This window comes from Crocodylus porosus, unplaced genomic scaffold (assembly GCF_001723895.1).
Source record: "Crocodylus porosus isolate Cpor-Errol unplaced genomic scaffold, CroPor_comp1, whole genome shotgun sequence".
NCBI lineage: Eukaryota > Metazoa > Chordata > Crocodylia > Crocodylidae > Crocodylus > Crocodylus porosus.
The window spans coordinates 22,801,610-22,814,864 of NW_017728911.1; the positions used below are offsets into that span (position 1 = coordinate 22,801,610).

Sequence of the window (13,255 nt, forward strand, 5' to 3'; positions counted from 1 at the left end):
GCAGGGGAGGCTGAAGCCAGCACTGGGCTGGCCCCAGCAGCCTTACTCAGGGTTCCGGGGGCCTCCCGGGGTTACAGCAGCAGCAATTCTACCACACACACCTGGCTGTTGGCAGCCGCAGCTCCAGGTGGCCCAGCTCCGCTTTTAGAGCAGTGCACATTGCCAATACATGTGCTGCTCTGCTTTTTTTCTCTGCAGGTTTTTGTGGCCCCTGGATATTCAGGATCAAAAACCCCTCTGCACTGCTCTCTCACTGCGGGGACCAACTGAACATGCAGCATGTGGCACCATAGACACGTCTGCAACATCACATACTGCACAGCTGCGCTAGTCTGGACACAGCCTTAGAGACCAACTGCTTGGAAGAAGCATGAGGTCTCATAGTCAACAACCTACTCTGTAATGTCTGCTTAGCATCTGACAAAGTAGGTTGTTGCCTATGCAAACCCATGTCTCTCAACTATTTAGTCTCTAAATGCTATCTTCCCTTACCTACTGCCTGACATCTAGAAATGTGTTTTCAGTCAAAATGAATTACTAATCTAGCATCAATGGATGAATCAATGAAGTCTTAGCACAAAAAATACAGCCGTTTTCAAAGTACCTTAGGATGTTCCTTTGGAGCATCAGGAAAATTCAATATTTTGCTTTGCTGGTTATGGCCAGCAAATTCCTGCTTATGGCCATTTGTGTACTGTCTAAAGTTGTCTGGGAGATGGTACACACTGTTCTGTTGGTAGTGACTTGGTGCATTATAACCATCTTTGCCAAGGTATGTGTCATCTGCTTCACTACGGGTGCCAGGGTAATTCCTTTTAATCTCATACGTGCATTTCTCTTCATCCTCATTGTGCAGGTCAGCCCAATTACTGGCATGTGTTTCACCATGATTGTTGCCTCGGTCATATAGAAACTGGTCAGGATACAACCTCTCCCCTTGTTCATAGCCCTATGAACAAATTAGAGACTTAATATCCTTACTAACATGAATTATCATATTTACTTGAATCTAAGATGACCCTGCATTTAAGACACCCTACAATAATTATATTAAATATATGGAAAATGTAGAAATTGGTTATAATTTTCCAGGTATAGAATCCAATTATCAGAGGTATGTCTTAAATCTGCCCTCCTACTGCTTACAGCAAAGAAATAGAGGGTGGGCAGATGGTCCCTTTGTCCTCTGCCCCCGACAAACTTTTTCCACCTGCAGCCCCTTTCTCCACACGACTGTCAGCCCCTGCTCAGGCTCTGTTCCTTCCTCAAGCATGTGGAAATGAATTACATGTGACATGTAAGGGGGCAGAGGGTACAGCAGAGGCTAATTTGAAACACAAGGGACCAAAAAACATTGACTTTGAAATAAAAATATCTCCAAAGGTTTGCATAAATGCAAGTGACCATGGATGCCTAGAGACTTTGTTTATCCAAAATTGACACATTTTACCTTTTTTGCAAACTACTACAAGTTTCAGCACAGGTAGTCCATAACACACTTTTGAGCAGTACCTTTATATCTACTTGTACATAGTATAAACTATACATATTACTCCTGGGCAGGCAAAGTCCATCCCGCAGACTGGATCCAGCCAGTAGTGGATTCATTTCTCAGCAGTTCCTGCCCACATGACTGGGGCTGGTCTCCATAGAGACCCCAGCTGCAGCTGTTCTGTGGTAGCACAAAGCTGGGGTTTCCATAGAGACTGGACCCAGACATGCTGGCAGTGCACATGGCAGGGCAGGGAGCTGCTCCAGAGTTGCTGGGATCTTGTGGCAGGGCAGCCTGGTTGGGGCCAAGGCAGAACCGTGATCTGCAGCTGGCACGCTCCAGGCAGGGGAATACAGGCAGTGGATAGTGGCTCTGTCCTGGCCCCAGGCCAAACTGCCCCCATCACAAGATCCCAGCAGCTCTGGATCAGCACCTTGCCCTGCCCTGCTGCATGCACTGCCAGTGCGGCTGGGGCCGGTTTCCATAGCAAATCCAGCCATGCACTATCACAGCGCAGCTGCAGCTGAGGCCTCCATGGAGACCGGCCCCAGCCATAAGGCCAGGAGTTGCTGAAAAATGAAGTCCAGCTGCTGGCTGGATCCACCATTTTGCCTACCCCTGTATTAGTCCAAAGCCAAAAGGTTCAAGATTAATTGCATATTTCATTGGGCTGCACCCCAGCAGAGCCAGCAGTATTTCAAGCCATGGTGACCCCACAGCCCAGCACTGGTCAGTATGCATGCACACTTTCGACCCCACCCCACCCCTTGCCAAAAAAGAGCCATGTGCTAACTAGCCCCCCATTCACAACTGGAACTGGATGTTCTTGTCACAAGTCCTGGGACCCTCAAAAAATGTACATGCAGATGTGGCATGGAACCACCAGGTACAGCTTCACCCCATGGAGGATAGGGCCATACCAGTCACATGCGACATGCCAAGAGAGGGAACCAACACAGCCTCTCATCTACACAGACATTTAGTGACACTTATCAGACATTTAAGGCTAGTAAAGAAACAGAAATCATAGGAAATGGGAAAAAGGCACTTCTCAGCTCTGGGAGTGAAGAGCAAGTCAAAATGTATTTGATGTAGTGGCTCACCATAACTTGAAAAACAGTCAGCACTGAGAGGGACTGAGTGCAAATCGACACTAACCTTACTCCAGTGGTTCTCAGCTTATTTGCCATAGTAGGCCATACTTGCAGCTGTCAAGATATTATGTGGGCTGCACCCAAACAACTTACTGCCTGTGTATCAATTTTAAAAATGTTTTGTTTTTCAAAACATTGAGCCACAGCAGTCTACTGATTGGGCTGCGTGTGGCCCATAGGCCACAGGTTGAGAACCACTTCCATACTCAGATGGGCTGCATTAACTTAGCCTTGTGGTAGGTTATGGGCATTCTCAGCATGGGCTGCATTCAATCAACTTCAGTTGGTTTCCATGACTGAGCACAGAACAGTTTCATGACACACAATCTATTTAAATGAGAAGGTTTTCCTGTATGTGGCTATAAAATGAAGGGCTTTCCCTACCCCACTATGCTGATTTACTTATATTCAAGTAAATATGGTATTGCTTTTTCCCCACTCCAAGACTACGCCATCTCCAAAGTAGGTAAAATGTTGTACTATTTGTTTTTAAATAATTGTACCATAGGACTTAATCATGAACTTCATTATGAATTGGAAGGGCCCAATTAATCAAATCGCCGTTTACCCATAAACTCACATTTTGAGGATTAGTTATCAGTGGATGGTCATTCCACTTGTCTTCATGCTGCCAGGGTTCATGTGCTCTACAGAGAAAACACATCACGATACAGTGTTACTGGGGTATCTGACATACTGCGTACATGGTGTCAGAAAGAAGTAGACTATTTTACACTGAGCTCCATTTGTCATGGAACTGGAAATTGTGGCAAAGTCCCCTATTCCTTTAAGGCTAAGTTGTAATTACACAATAACTCCCAAGAGCTGGAGATTCAGTTTCAAATGTCTTCCTCTCTCTTTGTAAAAAAGTGTGCAAAACAAATGTACTGGAACTAATTTCAGGCCTTACTGTTCTTCATCCTCATGTACACTGCAGTCCGAGTAATTGGAGAGTTGATCTCCACTATCATCCAACATATCATGGGGAAGGTCTGTCAATAGCTGTTGCAACTGAAATGAAACAAATAATACTTATTAGATATGCTCTCTTTTAAAAGAACATGGGTATACTGAGTTTAAACTAAAAAGGTCATACATATTATGGGTGCTGAGGAAATACCACATTTGGTTAACACTAATTCAACCTCCGCTCAGGGTGCTCACCGGTGTGCAGGGCCCTGCTATAATTCATGACGCTTTACATGAAGTGCCATGAGTGCAATTCCCCTCCCCCACAACCCAACAGACTCACCTGTGAGGGGAAGGGGGGGGCAGGAAATTTAGCCTGATTTCAGGGGAGCAGCTAGCTGAGGAGCCACCCCTCTCTCCAGTCTGCCCCCTCTGCTGACAGCCCTAGAGCTGGGAAAGAGAGGGGGGAGTGAGGAAAAGGGAAGCCAGCAGCAGTGACCTGCAGGCTGGGGCTTGCATGGCCTGAACTAGAGGATGGCAGGGAGAAAAGCTGTGGGGGCACTCCGATCCACTCACCCCCACCTGCAGCTCAGGCCCGGCAAACCCCGGCTGGCAGGTCACTGCTGCTGGCTTCTCCCTCCCTACTCCCCACTCCTCTCCTGCTGACAGCCCCAGGGGTGGGGGCTGGGCTGATCACGCCACAAATTAACCCTAGGGAACACAAGTTTCCTAAGAGGCTACAAAGTGTTAAGGGTTAATTTGTCATGCTACTGACCACTTCAAAAGCGCTCTGCAGCCATGCGCCTGTGTCATGGCATGGCTGTAGAGCATTTTCCAGGGGCCAGTCACGTGACAAGCATACCTTCTGTCTGTGGCCTCAGGGGTTATCTTTCAGGTACCATATGGAAAGATGCACATTAAGAGATAAGTATATTTCTTGGAGGAGTAACTAAGCTACAACATACTTTAACAAATGCCTGTAGGAAGCAAGCAAAAGAAAGAGAATTGGATTGAGTCTGGCAGACAGAGCCTGTTTTTGGAGAGCAAAACCTGCCAGACTACTTCCTTCACATGGAAAAGCAATGCTTTGTAATGAGCTAATCCAGCTTAGGAGCTGCACTGCTTATGCCGTTGGCTCTTGGTATCCCAAAGCTTGCCGTTCCACCGGCAGGTTTAACTGGAGCGCTGATCCAAACATGCCTCCCAGCACTAGTATATACAGCAGATCGGAGCGCTTCAGTTATCCACTCTACCTCAGGTGGTTTTCTAGTCCAACCCCTGCTCACAGCAGGATCACCTGCATGTAAACAAGTGTTTGCCTATAACCTACTCTTAAGAAGACTGTAAACCACCAAACAAGATGCCTCACACTTGAAAAACAAACCTAACTTGCCACAGATAAAGCAGGAGGATGAGGGAAATGTCCATGTCCAGCCACAATGAGGACAGGAAGCAGCTTGCTACAATATGCTCAAGAGATCCAAGGTCGAGGAATGTGCCACATTCTCACTATGAAGGAAGACAAAATCCCACAGTCCATGGCAAACTCATGATGGGGTGAAATTCCTCCCTGATTCCAGATGTGGCTATTAATTTGATTCTGAGTAGAGAAGCAAGGCCTTCTAACCAGAAATCTCTGGATATTTTAAGTCCTAGAAAGAGCATTGGCACATAGTAGGCAAAGTCCCCAACCCTGGCTACAGCCAACACTCAGAGCTTCTGAGGAAAATGATGAACTGACACCAATAGCAACGTGAGGGGGAAAATTCCTTCCAAGGCCCAGCAGCAAAGTCCAGAAGCATGGGAAAACCAAACCACCTCCACCCCGCACCGCAACCTGTAAGCTGCAAGCAAAACCTCCATGCATAACACACGCAGATTGGAAAGCAGGCAGTTCGTTTTCCATCATCTTCTACCCTGTTAATTTTTCCCAGCTCCTTTAATGCTCTTTTTCAGTCAAGCCGGTTGTGCAGTTCTGCTCCATGCTTCTGCTGCTGAGCGTGTCCCTCTCCAACTTCCACCTGCTCTGGGCTGCAGAGCTCTTCTCACGATCACAGAGCAATGAGTATGTGCTGGGGGGTCTCTTGCACATCAACACTGCTCTTCACAGCACACAGTAAGCACTGCTAGCCCTACGTCACCTCTGACCAGTGCTTTTGAAAACTTTCAGTGAAGGAGATCCCTTAGCTTCCCTAAAGCTATGATTCCTTAGCTTTCCCACCAGCCTATGACACTGGCTCATTGTTCTAACAGTGAAAAAGTTTTTCCCACTATCCAATCTAAACCTATTTTGCTGAAATTTCAAGCCACTGTTATGCACCCTACTCTCTGCAGCGAGGGAGTAAAAGTGTTCTCCTGTTCTAGGGCAGCCATGAATAGCCATGCCTATTTCTCAACTTGGGTGGCTCACCTTCCAAGCTCTTCTTTATTTTTGTTTTGCCCCACTTTTGGACCCTCTCAAATTTCTGTACATCCTTTTTCAAATGCTGAGTTCAGAACTGCACACAATACTCAAAATGAGGCCTAACCAGTGTCAAATAGAGTGGTACTATAACCTCTCATGTCTTACAGCTAATAGTGCTGTTGATGCAGCCTAAAACAGGATTTGCTTTTTCTGTAGCTGCATTACATTGTTAATTTAGGTGTATAAACTATACATCCCAGGGCATTAGGTCAGTTTTAGGCAAAAGTTTTTGCCTAATTCCTAGACAGGACATCACAGAAGAGTCAAAGAAGGTTGGTCACTCCAGAGCAGTCAACAAGTTTTTCTAACTTGAGAATTTATTTTTTCCAGTCTCCAGACTGACTGCTGGATAGGGCTGTGCAAAATTTCACCAGCAGTTTTGTTTCAATGCTGTTTCAACTCGTTTCGAGCTTGAAACGAAACAGAGAGCTTTAAAACCACTGTGCAACAAAATGAGGCAAGTTGAAATGTTCTGAAATTTTCAAAACATTTCAAGTTTGCAAGCTCAAGCTGGGCTTGCCTGCAGGGAAACAGAAACTAAAGAAAGGAGAGGGAAGCAGAAGTGGGGGGGGAGGACTGCTCTAATATTGACTGTGTACTTGGTCAGTGACTGTGATCCTTCCCTGAGGTCCCTTCCAATCCCAGTGCTCTGGGGGAGGGATGGAAAAACAGCATGAAAGGCAGCATTGTTTGAACTACCTGCTTTCTGCCTTGGCGTCAGTTGAGTGAGGGCGGGCACACACACACACACACACACACACACACACACACGAGTGTCACCCACCCATGTCACGAGTTTTGCCTGTCAGCAGTTAGAGGACCACGGCCCCAGAACCCCCTGCACCTATCTCCTTGACAGCTGGCAGGCTTTGTGGCCTCAGCAGGGGCTAGCAGGCCTGCAGCTTTCACCCTGCTGTGCCTTAACACACACAGTATCATCCATGACACAAGTTGTGCTTGTCTGCAGCTTGAGGTGCACTTTCCCCCAAACCTCTGCACCCGTCTCCTTGAAACTTGGCAGGCCTCATTGTCTCAGCAGGGGCTAACAACCCTGCAGTTTGACCCCACTGTGGCTTAACACATGCATGTGACATGAGTTTTTTGCTTTCAAGACTTGGAGGTGCAGTTTCCCTAAAACCCCTGCACCTATCTCCATGAAACTTGGCAGGCATCATGCTCTCAGATAGGGCTACTATTCCTACATATTTCATCCAAATCAGGCCAGAAATGACAAAGTTATAGGACTATTTTGAGCTTCCCCATTATAACCTATGGGCGAAATGTTGAAACAGTGGAACTGTTTCGACAAAATGAAACAAAACAGCAGTTTCCAATCAAAACGAAATTCGAAATGAAACACTGTTCCGTCGAAATGGAACAGCGCTGTTTCGCACAGCCCTACTGCTGGATTTACCAGCTGTATAAATGTCCTATGTATACCACTTACTGGTATTCACAAGTCAGTACTACTTTATTCTGCAAATTTACTGTGTAAACTAGAGAAGAGATTACAGCTTAAAATGTAAATAGAAACATGCAGCAGTCTTACCAAGGACCAGTATTTAATAGTACTGTATACCAAACTTTGGTTGAAACATTATTAAGCCCCCTAGTATCCCTGTGAGCTAAGAGAGACTTACATTGCTGCAACCCGCTGACATTTTACAAAAGCCATAAAAACTCTTTAACTTCAACAGGCAGCAACAAGTCAAGGTACCTCAAGGCTTTTTAGGAAAAGGAACCAAAACTTTTTAAAAGTTCGCTGCCATGTGGGCTATCAAAAAGTTGTCTAACCTGTTTTTCCCCACTATTTAGTCACTATTTGCCTTCAGAGATTGCTTTTTTAAAAGAAAGTAAAGAAAAGTCACTCCTCTGTACTTACTTGGAATAACGAGTCCTGTATAGAATGCACGTTTTCTTCCAAACCTTCAGAAAATATTCTGGACATAGCCATACAGTGGGCCTCAATTGGTAGATCAGAGCTGTACATTTTCTTTTTTTCATAAGAATAGTAGACAGCTACATAACATATAATCAGTTTTTGCATCCAGTGTCTGCACCCTAACTTTGTCTTTCTTCAAACCAGCAAACAAAGCTATACGTGAATGTTAATTAGAGCAGAAACATGAGTTACATGAAATGCAAGAGACGCTCTCACAATTATGCCCCAAAAAATGTGGCTGCACACGTGCAAAGCATTCACTTGCACAATCACACACACCCACAACCCACACCTCTGAAGTCAAATATCCCTAAATCTATTAAACCTTTACTTTTCAAAAATGCTAGGAGACTCAGCTTTTTTTCCCTAAAGCTTTACACACAGTCACTCATACAAAAGCATGGGCTAGAAATCAGGGAGGAAAAAAATCGTTTTACATTTACACAACACATTACCATACAGCCCAACCTTTCCATTTGTTCCCAGACATCCAGCAATACTCTAGACCCTGAAAAATCAATGTTTTTTCTATATTGCATAATATAAAATACAATTTAGATGTACATTATTAGCGCTGAACTTAATTACATAGCAATTCTGGCCAGGCACCACAAGCAGCAATGTGGTGACAACTGCCTGGCTGGCCTTTTGGCTGGAAGCCACACTTATGCCAATCTAATTGAACTGATAAGAACTAGGTAGTGACTTTAGATATGATATTAGCTTGAGATTGGATTGGGACTCTAACTGGCAACTGCAATGAATTGGAAATTGAACTAAGGAACATAGATACAGATATACACACCCCTACCCCATCTATACATATCTATATAAAATGTAAAGCTACAGCAAAAAAAATTAAGAGACAATGAGAAGAGCTAAACTTCTGTTCAGGCCTGCTTTATTTGGATTAAAAGGATAGACTTCCCTTTTCTTCAAATCCCTGCGGGACGTTAGGGCTAGGGACGAAAGTTACACATAAACCAGTTTAAGTCATCAGAAACTGGTTTAAACCTGTAACAGAATAGAAGTTTAGTACACATAAACCAGCTTCAAAATGGTTGAAACTGATTTAAGATAAACCTGGTTGAATGTAGATCAGGCTTAACAGATTTGGATCAAACTGGTTTATGAAACTTCTGTCCCAGACCCCTTCCTATTTAAAGTTAAATCAGAGTCCTCCAGCATCTCGGCATGCTCTGCAGCCCTAGGCTGGGGGGCTGTACTCTCTGCTCCAAAAGAGAAGGTACAGGAGGGAGGCAGGGACTGCCTGCCCCCAGGCAAACCCCAGTTGGTGTCTGGGGCCAGGGAGGGGGGGTTAAACCCCCCTTCCCCTGAGTATAGAACTGCCCTGCCCCGCTAAAGTTAATGCTGGCTGCGACTATGGGCAACAAATCCCAGAGGCATCTGGAAGCAGGAAGAGAAAGTGATAAGCAACCCTGCAGGGTCCTGCTTCTATGATTCTGGACTGAAAATCCCAGAGACCTCAGTAGCAGCAGGAAGAGGAAACAAATACACAGCCCATGCTGGCCATGTGCCAGAGCCATGGTCTAGCACCCCACCCCCTGGCTTCTAGCCTGAGCCACTTAGGCATGTGGCTGCATTTCCTGAATCAAAGGTAAATGTGTGTCCACTTGTTTCTTGGGTTACTCTCTGTAGCTTAGCCTAACCAGCAAAGACTGAATCAATTCAGCCTTGGGCTTTCTGACTGCCTGTACTTTGTCAACAAAATTTCTCACAATTTTTTGCACCCGGCCCCAGTAGATGACAATAAATTAAATGCAGCTACATTCAGAGTAACAGACCTTTTTACTCCCAATTGGGAAAAATACTCCTACACTGGCAGTTTTACTGGCCTCGCCTTAGATTGGAGATTTAAGTTTGGCAAAAGTGAGTGAAAAGCACCAAGCACATGATCTAACAACAAAGATCTCCTCTTTAAGAAGGCTGCTGGGCACCTAATAAGGGGTTAGTCCCTGGGACTCCAAATAAGAATGCCTGGTAAAGTTAGTTTAAAGCCAGGACATTATATCTTTATGACATTAAAATCACTCAAAGACACAGGGAAATAAACAGTTCCATGTTATGGAAATGAACAGGTTAAAAAGGATGGTTCTAGTAGGTATGAACTCTAATGTAGACTAGAATGGATTTTTTTTATTGTTTTTAGAAGACTGATCAGTTTTGGATTTCTGAACCTTGCCTGCTCCCCAGAAGGACACACACGATCTTTCTCAGCCCAACAAAAAATAAATAAGAGCTGTCTCTTCATGTAAGTGACTGCATGTGCTCATCCATGAAACCATAACAAGATGGCTCAAGCAATAAGTCATACTAGCAAAGGAAATATGGGGTGTTTGGGGGATGCAAGTGCTGGCTAAGCTTATGTTACAGAACTTTGCAAAAAGAAGGCATCAGAATATGATTTAGGGCCACTTACTAGACATCCTATGCCTATTAGTTTTTTGGGTTTTGTTCTTTCTTAAAACAGGCAAGGACTACCATATTTTCAGTTGATCACTTTCCCCAACTTCAACTAGATTCTAATACAGTTATAAAGTTAGAGAATAACGCCAATTACCTTTAAAAAAGAAAAGTTTTGTTTGCCCAAAACTAGAACATATGTCATATGTCAAAAACAAACATTTTTGGTCTGAGATTTAATCATTTTCATGTTGATCTCAACATACGGAGAGGAGTACAGTTATGAAATAAAAATAAAGAGCTTAAAATGGCGTACCCTGTTAATTGTGGATCTCTATGCTGGAATTTGCAAAGCAGTAGAAAGATACCCACACTGGCTTAAATGAACTAGTACGGGTATCAAGAAGCATTCTAGCTGCAGCAGCAGAGGGCTCAACAAGAGTTAATTTACCCTGCTGAGAAAGTGGATGTGATATGGAGTCTGTCTACACAGCAGACTCTGTCTCATCGTTACTGAGAACACCAACCTGATTGGATTACTCAAATTTGGTTAGCTAACGCTGCAGGCACAGTGCTGGCTCCATTCATTTCCAAAGTTTAACTGGAACAAGTATTGCTTTGTCAGTTTTAGAATGCCTCTTCTCAGGCTTTCACTTCAAAAGAATTATCACTATCATTTTCCAAGAGGGGCATCACAGACCATGCTGTTGCTACCTAGAGAGAAGCCAAGGAATGTTTGTATACAAGGATCAAATGATGCATCTTCAGTATGCTACTCTTTAATATAAAAGTTTGCACAAACTACACATCGCCATTCACCATGAAACAGAGCCTGCCTCAACCTCTGCAGGTGCAGACAGCTCCCACAAAGAAAACCGGTATGATTACCAGGCTCAGAGGCCACCCCTTCTTATTAGAAAACAATTGAATCACAACCTAAAGACTGATGCCAGAAGTTTTCCTCACAACCAGGAAGATTAAAAAAAAAGGCGTTTTATTTAAAAAAAAACCTAAAAATCAATTTTTCAAAAAAAAAATACTTAAATCAGATTTTTTTATTTAATTGTATTTAATTTTTTTGGTAAGGTGCTTTTTAAAAAATAAACTATACAAAGATAGTTTTAATTTAAGATATATTAAAAGCTCAAAGAGATCATCACGGAATAGGGATTATACCTTCTAATTATATACTATTTGAGATAATACATTCATGTAACCTTTTTAGAAAAAAAACTATGAATAGGTCACAAGAGGGCATGGACTGCATCAGGGGCCCTATCCTATGGGGTTCCCTGAGGCTCCTCTATAGATTAGTAAAGATTAAAGAAAACAACTCTACCCAATGGGACTCAGTGCTTACAAGATTAAACATCTCTGTGATGCTTAGTTTCAGTTCTCAAACTGTATTTGTGTCTCCAGAGATAACATCCTTGTTAACAACAGTATATGGAGATGAGAGAGAACAGACATGATTACCTACTCATTAGCCCTGTTGTCTCTCTGCAAGTTTGTGTACAGAATCAAGCCCTTACCTCTCTAAAAGTGCAGTTTCAAGAAGCTAAATAAATACAGGATATCAAAACAACAATAATGTACCTTTTGTAGAAAACAATGATTAAATCAAAGTTTACTGACCAGTGATTTAAATCATATCCACCCTGCTCACAACCTAGACATACACACAAATGCACACAAAGCACCAACCACAAGTAAAACAACTAAAGAATTCAGTTCAAAAACAGCTGACCTTATGGAGTAAAAACAAAACAAAAAAAATGAGAACAAGAGATACCTCCCCTTCAGCTGGAAAAAATAAAGGCAATCAAAGTAACCAGGGACCTAAAAATAAGTGTCAAGAGTTGTTTCTGGTGACATCATAAGAGAAACAAAAGTAAATGCATGCAAATTATGATGTCACCAAAAACTACCCTCCCCACAACAGGTGTTTAAAATAAGGTTTCCAGAAGGCAAGGATTTCCAGAGAGGAAGAATAAGTTGTCCAGTTCAACCTGCAAGGACAGATCAGGAAGAAGAGATTTAGAATCATGTAGGCTGGACTCCAGCCAGGACACTGCAATTTAACACTCCCAACCCACTGGCTTTCACTACAATGGATTTAAGCTCCTGGGATACTTGGGAGATGATACTGGTGTCCACAGAGAAGAGTAATAGCTCTCAAGATGCTAACTTAAGCTATTATTACTGGTGTGAAGGTAGGACCCCCAAAAAGTGTGGGGAATAAAACAGAGGGCCAATGAGAATATTCCTGAATTGTCACACTATATATTTATTTATAAAACCAAGATAAACAAACAGTCTCCTTTGGTATCCAATAGGCCTGTGCGAGTCGGCAGCCAAGGGTAAGCAGGGGACAGGAGGGGGCACTTAAACTTTCCCTTAAACACTCCATCATTCATGACAGGCAATTGGCTAGTATATTATAAAGGTCCACTGATATAATCAGCATTCACTACTGGATAAGCAGACAGTATTGTATTGTAGAATCATAGAATCAATGAGTGGGAAGGGACCTAGACAGATCATCGAGTCTGACCCCCTGCCATGGGCAGGAAGGAGCACTGGGGGTGGCAGGGGTCATAAGACCCCAGCCAAGTGCCTGTCCAGTCTCCTCTTGAAGATTTCCAGGGAAGGCGAGAGTACCATCTCTCTGGGAAGCCTATCCCAGGCTCTGGCCACCCTTACAGTGAAGCAGATCTTCATAATATCTAACCTAAACCTATCCTCCCTCAGCTTGTGGCCATTGTTCCTGGTGACTCCAAGGGGGGCCCTGGTGAACAGACTTTCCCTGAGTCCCTGCTGGTGGCCCCTGATAAGGTTGTAGGCAGCCACAAGATCCCCCCTCAGTCTCC

General features: G+C 43.8%; 1 protein-coding gene across 2 annotated transcripts in view; it reads right to left on the reverse strand.

The window, feature by feature from the left end:
* CEP152 (centrosomal protein 152) overlaps window positions 1–13,255 on the reverse strand; it is a 53,460-nt gene that overhangs the window by 38,051 nt on the left and 2,154 nt on the right. For both annotated transcript variants that reach the window (XM_019533629.1, XM_019533628.1), the window contains exons 3-5: window positions 3,557–3,657; window positions 3,227–3,293; window positions 605–949 (exon numbers count right to left, since the gene is read on the reverse strand). In XM_019533629.1, the coding sequence (XP_019389174.1) occupies window positions 605–949; window positions 3,227–3,293; window positions 3,557–3,657 (513 nt within the window). The remainder of the gene's footprint in view (window positions 1–604; window positions 950–3,226; window positions 3,294–3,556; window positions 3,658–13,255) is intronic.